At 44.3% G+C, this 9171-nt stretch overlaps 1 protein-coding gene across 1 annotated transcript in view; it reads left to right on the top strand.

Annotated features, from left to right (window-relative positions):
* The first annotated feature begins 893 nt into the window (after positions 1 to 893).
* The window catches only part of TIPARP (TCDD inducible poly(ADP-ribose) polymerase), a 30938-nt gene continuing 22660 nt past the window's right edge, over positions 894 to 9171 (top strand). Inside the window, exons 1-2 of the mRNA XM_016222615.2 lie at positions 894 to 1123; positions 4233 to 5190. Coding sequence (XP_016078101.1) covers positions 4274 to 5190 — 917 coding nt within the window. The 5' untranslated portion in view covers positions 894 to 1123; positions 4233 to 4273. The remainder of the gene's footprint in view (positions 1124 to 4232; positions 5191 to 9171) is intronic.

The following is a 9171-nucleotide window of genomic DNA, read 5'->3' as shown; positions in this document are numbered from 1 at the left end:
CCCCCCATATAGTGATTATACGGGTTTCACGGGTTTGTTCCTCCGCCACTGAAATGCTGTTCACCATGTGGACCTACACTAAAGGCATTTTACAATCTAGACAATGCAGCGGGTCCTCACGGGGTGTATTTTGGGGGGAGTCCGCGCGCCCCGCCCGCCGCGCGGGGGCGTCGGGGCTGACGGGGCCGAGCGCGGCCGGCACGCGCGAGGCACGCAGTCGGGCCCCAGTCCTGTCAGTAAATCACTGCGGCGTCTGCGGGCTTTGAAACGTATCGACGGGCGCCTTTACCGCCAGAACCCGAGCCGGGTTTCCCCGGAAAGCGGAAGCGTGCGACCCCGTGGGGCAGGCGACTAACCCGCTGCGCCGCCGGCCGCCGCCCGTTCGGTACGGGGCGGGCGACCCCGTCTGGCCGCAGCGGCCGTAGCAGCCGTTTGCCTCCCCTTGGGGTTCGGCGGCCTCAGGCGCAGGAAGAGTCGTCGTGTGAGGAGGCAAATAAACAAAGCCAACCGCAAAGAAGCGGGTCGTTCCGTTTCACATCCTCCTTCGGACGCCTGGGATTTCTCGGAACAAAGTGACCCTCCATCTGCCCGCAGGCAGGTGGAGCCCGCCCCACGGGGAGCTCCTCTCTTCCCTCACTGCCGCGCTCAGCCGCTGGCGCGCGCCTACGAGGACCCTCCCGGCCCGGGCCGGCCCGCGGGAGGACACGCCCCCTCGCGGGAGCGCGCGGCCGCCGCACGCACCTCCCGCGCGCCTTCTCGCGAGCGCGCACGTGGGGCGGGGCTCTTTCCCGGCACCCAGTGAGCGCCCGGTCCCCTCACCCCACCCCCCTCCCCTGCCGCCCAGGCTCCGCCCCCGCGGCCGGGCTGTCGAGAGCAGACGACCGGAAGCCACTTTAAAGCAGAGCTCGAGGTGACAGGCGAGCGAGCTGGGTCGGGACTGCCGTCGCGGCTCTCAGCGCTCGCGGCGGCGGAATGGCCCGTGCGCCGTTCACCGCGCCTCCAGCCTGCGACCCCTAGAAACCGAGCCTGCCCTCCGCGCCGACCCCCGGTGCGGACGCTGCCCGCGCTTCGGCAGCGCCGCAACTTGACTCCTGTGATCGGTTCTCTTAGGCAGCCGGTTCAGGTAAAGGGCTCCGGGTGAGCTGAGGAGCCGGTGAGGGACCCTGGCGGGGATGGCGGGCGAGGAAGGGGGCGCCGGCCTCGCAGCAACTCTCGGGATCTAGGCTGATTGATACTTAGATTGTGCTTTTCTGTACCGAGTTCCCTTGGATCCCGTCAACAGCGAGGTGGAATTGGTTTACACTTCTTAGTCACTTAGGGCCTCTGGCAGGTGTATGAATCGGAATAAGACGCTGAAGGGTTGAGGTTTAGTCGGGGTCGCCGGCGTCCCCCAGCCCCCCTTGGTCAGCGGGGGAGCGTCTGTGCGGCCTCCCCCGCGGGAATACTTCACAGACCAAGGGGGGAACGGTAGCTAGGGGAGCCTTCCCGCCGCCCCGCGTTCCGGCTGCAGCCCAGAAGTTTGCAGGCTTTCAGATTAACTTTGAAGGCGCAGAAGTCTTCGTCCTCCTTTCTGAGAAGCGCCGGCCGCATTTCCCCGGGGCTTTGCGGGTCGGTTCTGCGATCCTCCGAGACTCGCGGGGCGATCCTCTTGGGAAGGTCGGTTGAGGAGGTGAAGAGATTGACTGTGGAAGGCGCTGTGAGGGGCTCTGGGATGGAGGGAAGCCTGGGCGGGAGGCGCTCGCGGGAGGAGGAGGCTGGACCGAGGGTTTGGGGGGCGCCGCGGCGCTTGCCCAGGGGAAGGCGGTGGGGCGAGATGCTCGGGACTCCGGGACCGGACGGCCGAGCCTGGCGCGCCTCAGCCGCGCTGCGCCGAACTGGCGCGGCCCCGGGCGCCGAGCTGCGCTAACCGCCACGGCCCTAGGAGGCGTCGCTCGGACCCGGGCTCGGCGCCGGGGTGTCGGGCGGCGGGCTTTCGAGTCCTGAGTTTGGAGCCGGCGGTTTCCATGGACCGGGCTCTGAGCGGGGGGCTTGCTGGAGAAGCCGGGGCGTCGGGAGGTGTGAGGGGTGGAGCGGTAGGGGGCCTGCAGCGGGGGACCCGAGGAAGTGTCTTTCTAATCTTTATTTTTTTGTTATGCAAACTAATTGAGGAACTAGGTTCTGTTGACTTCCCCACTCCAACCACTCCCCCAGTTCTGTCTCGTCTCAGTTTTATTTCCGAGTGTGACAGAGGACAATAATGGGAAAAGTTGAAGTGTGTGTGTCAGGATTGGCTTAGGGTTTGTTTTGCCTTGATAGGGTGTGATAGGAGGTGTGTGCGTGTGTGCGTGTGTGCGTGTGTGTGTGTGCGTGTGTGTGTGTGTCGCGCGCGCGCCCGCGCGCGTGCGTGTGTGTGCATGCGTGGAGGATGGCACAGGCGGGTTTGGTGTGGTGGGGAGGGAATACCACAATCTGTGCCAATTGTGCCTTGAGGCAAGAGCACTGAATGATGAATAATAACGCCTGGCTTGGCTGCTTTCCAGTTGATTTATGTCTTCTGTCAAGTCCCTCCTTCGTGAAGCTTTCCCTAACAATGGCAGCTCACACTGAACTCTTTTTTTTTCTTCTACCTTTTCCTTTTGTACTTACCATGGAGGCTAACACCTTTTTAAAATTTTTCTGAGTTTGATCATTATGCACTTGCTACACACACACATTCAAGAATCTCTCCAATTAGATCTTTAATGTTCATTTTTCTGGGGACTCAATTTTATTATTTTGTTATTGGCGACTCACAAAAACGAATAGAACCAGGCACTCTAGGTTCTTTTTCTTCAGCAGTTTAGCCAAAAAATATCGTGACTACCCACTGTTTGCCTTGTGTTAGGACTGTAATGGGCACCTGGGATGTATACTTGATGAAGTCATGGGCCCTTGCATCAACTATCTCTTTAATTCTATTGGATAAGAGAGAATAGTATTAATTGCTTGTCACTAACCTTTTTCCACCTGGCACAATGCTCAATAAATATTTTCAGAATTAGTTAATGAGTGCTAGATTACAGAGGAGATACCATTTGTCATTTTACAAAGTTTTCTTTGCTTTATACTTTGTTCACCATTTGTCATTTTACAAAATTTTCTTTGCTTTATTCTTTGTTCCAGTTCTCTTTCAAGGGGTCTGATTCCTTGAAGAAAGCACTTTTATTCCTTTTCAGTAGTACATAAGGAATCTGAAAATGCGGTTTATGTTTTATATTCTTGTGTTATTTTCTACAGTACGCCTTCATTTGCCTTAAAAAAAATACATATGTGTAACTTTTTAAAGACAAGGACAAGGAAGCTCTTTCTGTATTATGAAGTGAAGGAGGCTCTTTCTGTATTATGAAGTTGTGTTTGGTTTCTAAAACAGTGTGTGCTGTGGTTGTTGCTGATGTAGCTTCTGTTGCTAAACAAGCCCTGGTTTTCCTCCTCCAGCAGTGGTAATGTTTTGGGGATTGCAAAAATAGACCCTGAACGTCTTTGGGGTTTATATTGAAACTTTCTGAATATAGCAGCTCATCAAAAACATCATATTGTTGTATGAACTAAACTCTTGTTTACAATAATTAGCCTTTGGTAAAATTGGTTTGTTATAGTTGTTTCCCCTAAAGTCACAGATGACCTTAAATAAGGACTTAATTGAATAGAAATGCTTCAACAGGCCCCTGGCTTTCTCCCATATAACATTTTAATTGAGAGCCCCTGTTTCCTGAGTATATCCTCACACCCCAAATTCACTCACTATTTAACTTTGAAGTTTATCCTTCATTTGATGAACTTTTTTTTTTTTTTTTTACAAAGAAACAACTTTGTCACCTCATAAGAAAGGTGAAAAGAACAACTGAAAAGAACCACAAAGCAGTGAAGATGTGGTTTCCTTGCTGTCATCAGTTAGACTCACTTATTTCTACCCTTCACCCCCCACACACTCCACCCTAGACTTACAGTGAAAATTCATACCCTAGCAGAATTGTTGTATATTAAGTCCACAAATAAATTTCAAGAGCCTATTGGAAAATATTGTCTCTTGCCTTGGCTGCTTTGGAGCCTTAATTTCTCAATAAAATTTAAAATTGACCCATGAAGATGAAATATAATATAAAAGGAGTGATTTCAGGAACTTAGTCACAGACTAAAATTAAACATTTTGATGAATGAATGGGATCGAGTTGTTGTCAGCTTATAAGTGATCATCTTCTTTCCTTTCCTTGTAGGATTTTTAGACTCAGAGGAGCAATTGGAGCTAATCCACATTATGGAAATGGAAACCACCGAACCTGAGCCAGACTGTGTAGTGCAGCCTCCCTCTCCTCCTGATGATTTTTCATGCCAAATGAGACTCTCTGAGAAGATCACTCCATTAAAGACTTGTTTTAAGAAAAAGGATCAAAAGAGATTGGGAACCGGAACCCTGAGGTCTTTGAGGCCAATATTAAACACTTTGCTAGAGTCTGGCTCACTTGGTGGGGTTTTTAGATCCAGAAACCAGAATGCAGAGGAGAGCAGCTTACATGAACCTATGGTGAAAAAAAACCTGGAAATCAACCCATCCTGTCCACCAGCAGAAGACAATATGTCTGTCCTGATTCCTGAGGGGACAAATGTCGGGGACCAAATACCAGAAGCTCGTCCTTCCACTGATGCTCCAGAACAAGTGGTCCCAATCCAGGATCACAGCTTTGCACCAGAAACCATCAGTGGGACAGTGGCAGATTCTACAGCAGGGCACTTCCAGACTGCCCTTTTACACCCAGTTTCAAGTGATGTTCCTGTTAGTCCTGACTGCATAGACAAAGCCATGGATTATGTTCCAGGGGTTTTCCAAGACAACAGTTTTACAATCCAGTACATTTTGGACACCAGTGATAAGTTGAGTACCGAGCTCTTTCAGGACAAAAGTGAGGAGGCTTCCCTTGACCTTGTATTTGAGTTGGTGAACCAGCTACAGTACCACACTCACCAAGAGAATGAAATTGAAATTTGCATGGACTTTTTGCAAGGCATGTGTATTTATGGCAGGGATTGTTTGAAGCACCACACGGTCTTGCCCTATCATTGGCAGATCAAGAGGACAACTACCCAAAAGTGGCAGAGTGTATCCAATGATTCCCAGGAGCACTTGGAAAGATTTTACTGTAACCCAGAGAATGATAGGATGAGAATGAAGTATGGGTATGTATTTATAACTTTTTTAAAGCTGTTAAATACTATAGAGAAGGTAAAGAAGTTAAAAGCTTAGTAGGGTGGTTTCTTTTAGTAGTAACCTAACAGGTTTTATTCTTTTTTCCACTGTTACTCTTCTGGCTGTGTGCTATACTGATTTTCATGGTGGTTGAATGCAGGCTATTTATCTAACTAGACAATAAAGTTTTTATGATTAGAACAATTCAGATATTACTCTGTGTAATATGTATGACTGAGAAGGTACATGTATGTTGAATGTTGTAAATCAAATATAATTTTAGTCATATAGGAGAACTTGATTTTGAAAGAAAATCCATGGTGAGTCTTACAAATAATGAATACCTAATATATCTAATTTTAAAGTTCTGCATATTGAGTAGCTGTTACTTTTTAAAGGAAAATAGTATTGTTTGGACATTCTTGTGGCCCTCTTGATTTTGAATGGTACAAACAATTTTTTTGTGAATGATTCAGAAATTCCTCCCAAACTTATGAATCCTGCCCAAACATGTTAAATTTTTTTTAAGTTTCCTTAAAGCTTTTTACCATTAAGTTTATTATTCTACTTATGTTAGACGTAAAATAAATTCTGCAATTCAGGGTATTTCTTTAAAACTGAGTTTTTAATGAGTGAAGGGTATGTTTATGTTAATGGGTAAGTTTATCGTTTACATAAAAAGCAGTTATCCTCATGTTTTTGTATGCAAGACATGTATATAAATAATTCAGTTCTTTTAGTATGGATGTCTAAGCAATATTCATTGATAGGGAACTGAAATTTCCACATCTGAATTCTTCTTTAGTTGAACTTAAAAGTGAAGAAGACAATGATAGTTGCCACATGTAAAGTTGCTAGTGTAAAAATGGCTGTATAATAGCATTAATTTTTATATTTCTAAGTTGTTTTTCCTGTAGTTGGAAAGGAGTTAAAATGTGTTATGTTAATAGTTGTGTATGACCAAGAATAAGTATTCAAATTACTTAGGGGGAGAAAAGCACTTTATTCATGTTACCTGATTTGGGAGACCATGAAGGTATCCTCACTGCTTCACAGATAATGAATGAATGGCCTGATGTGTGTAGTACTGAGAGGCATGACCCATAGGGAGGAAAAGTACTAGACCAGAAGTCCAGGAGAAAAACTTCCTTGAGTCATCTTTGTTCACAGATAAATTGGGTTACTCTCTTCAAGTGTCTAGAAAATCAACAAGCAAATGGTGGCAGTAAACCACTTTCAAGTTAATTCCGTTAGCCTTTAAAAAAAAAAAAAAGTCTTTAGTGATTTCTGAGAGGGGAAGGGAGAGATAGAAACATCAATGATAAGAGGGAGTCATTGATCAGCTGCCTCCTGCTCGCTCCCCACTGGGGATGGAGCCTGCAGCCCGGGCATGTGCCCTGACCCGGAATAGAATATTGATCTCGTGGATCCTAGGTTGATGCTCAACCACTGAGCCTGGCCGGCTGGGCTAATTCTGTTAGTCTTGACATTCACCTTCTGTGTTCTAACATAATGCCAAGCATTGTTGGAATTGTGGAACTCTGGCCTTTTTTTTTTTTTTTTTAACTTCTCTTGTTCCCATTTAGTACTAGATAAGTGGTTTCTTTTTAATATTTCAGTTATATAGTATACAAATATGTTGTCTTTTTAGCAACTAAATTATAAGACTAGAACTTTGCATCGTCTAAGTTGCAAAGGGACATCTAACAGGATATATGGAACAAGGTGAGAAACAATATAAGGCCCAAGTTTAAAGGCATTATTATATAGAAGACTCTGGGATAAAAGTAAGATTATATCAAGAATGTAGTTTTCCTGGTCATAAATGTATTATCTTGATAATAGAATGCATCTAAGATTCATTCAAGATTTGCTTGGGAAGTGAAATTCTTAGATCCTGTAATAACACTAAGTACTTTTAACTTATTTTTTCAAAGCCAGCATTGGAAGACGTTTTGCATTCTCTTAAAAATCTTTTTAATAAGGCATTGTCCAAAATCTCTGTTGCCCATGAGCTAGCAATTCTAATTGGTGTGTCAAGGGTAATTAATTTTATATACTCTCAAAGCCACTCTAATCCTCCCATCTCCAGAATGCATAACTGTAGAATAGTAGCCTCCCACTTCACTCTTCGGAAGCACATTTCCTGTCTGCTGAGTACTTCAGCATCTTGGTACATTAAGTTTCTCTCTTTTTGAATTGGTCAGGATTACTGTCCAACACATTACGTTCTGTTATTATCAGCCAGGCAAGACGGGTATTTTGATGGAGAGAATCCAGGAACTCTTAGGTCAGCAGCATATTTTGTCCTTTGGTAAAATTACTTTGCTGAAGAATAGACATAGATATTGTTGGATTAGTTAAAAGTAGTTGCAGTGAGTGTTTGATTTCCAAATCAGTTTTACTGAAGTAATATTTATTTGACACTTAAGAGGAAAGGCATGAGTGAATTATTATTGTAATTACTATTGCTGCTCTAGTACGTTGTTAATGGTAGTAAGTTGTCCTTCCCTGATAAAAATAGCAAAGTATTAAGTTAATTATTAGTACAGTGAAGGTTCTCCATGGACTACATAAGAAATATTATAAAATTGTAGATAGCTAAGTGTCAAAAATTAGGCTTTTGGGAAGTTGACCTCTGGTCATTGCAACCTGATTTTCCTTGTATTCCAAAGCGATGTTGTGTTTCCTGGCAACAAGATGCAGATAACGGCATGTTGAGCCTTGCTGAGAGATTCACAAACAAGCTGGAGCAGCCCAGGTTCACATGGTTACCACATTATTTGGCTAAAGCTATTAATCTCTGTGGTCAGGCCTGTAAAGCTGGTCTATCTGTGCAGATTGCACATAACCAGGAAGTGTGTGTTCAGCTGTGTATATGTCCAAATCAGGCCCCAGCAGTCTTTGGATTTAGGAATAATGAATGACAGTTGTTTATCCCACTTGCTCAGTATTTTATATGACTTGGTGAATCATTATTACATACTATATCCTTAATACTTCATTGTGTGAAACTTGGGGAAAGGTCATAGTTCTGGGTCTGCTGTACAGATAAAATTCTTTGTTTGGAAAATGTATTAGATTCAACAGCTAAGTTAATCCGAATTAGATTCCCAGGGTTCATTTTATTCTCAAGAATGAAATTGGAAAGGAAGTTGAGTTAGATAAGTTCACAGGTCCCTTCTACCTCTTTAATCAAGATGCTTAGATACTAAAAACACATTTAAAAAAGAGAATTTTAATAATAATAAATGTTTATTTGGTTCATTATAGTGAAATATTTTAATTATTTTCCAACTTTGCCTTCACCCCAAATTATGATACAACCCCACTTTTCCATCGCTCTTGTACGTGTGCAGATGTTCATTGCCAACATCAACTGGAAATTAATTGTATGTATGAATTCCCTATATTTACATGCTGAGGCTTCTTTTGCACACAGGATGGGCTTTGGAGAATTTCCAAATTCCAAATATGAAGTTAAGAAAACAACATTGAATGTTATGTTTTCAATTAAGAAAACATAGTTTCTGGCAGTTTAGGCATTCAACCTTATTAGAAAATGATACTAAATGGCAGGTCTAAGCAGTTTTAAAAGAGCCTCACTAACTGTAGAATACTGTTGAGGGTAATTGGAATTGTGGAGGATATGCAAATCTCCCATTAGCAACTGAGCTGGCCATTGGTTTTCACATTACATTGGTTTTAAAGTGTGCCAGAAGTCTTATAGTTATTATTAACCATAAAGAAGAGGCACTCTGCAAACCTTAATTTGAAGTTAATCTGTAGGTGAAAATATAACCAGTGATTATTTCTAATTCTGAAATTTCTGAAGGAGGGTGGGAGGGTGAAGTAGAAAATTGCAAACCCCGACTCCAGGGTTAATTTTTCTCAGAGGACATGTTCTTTTTTCCTCTTTTGGAATTAAGGTGTATTGATGAAAGAGGGAGTTTTACTTGATATGGCTTCTA

This window comes from Miniopterus natalensis, chromosome 6 (assembly GCF_054644295.1).
Source record: "Miniopterus natalensis isolate mMinNat1 chromosome 6, mMinNat1.hap1, whole genome shotgun sequence".
In the NCBI taxonomy this organism is placed as follows: domain Eukaryota; kingdom Metazoa; phylum Chordata; class Mammalia; order Chiroptera; family Miniopteridae; genus Miniopterus; species Miniopterus natalensis.
The sequence above is the reverse complement of the archived record's forward strand: the minus strand, read 5'-3'. Positions and strand labels throughout refer to the sequence as shown.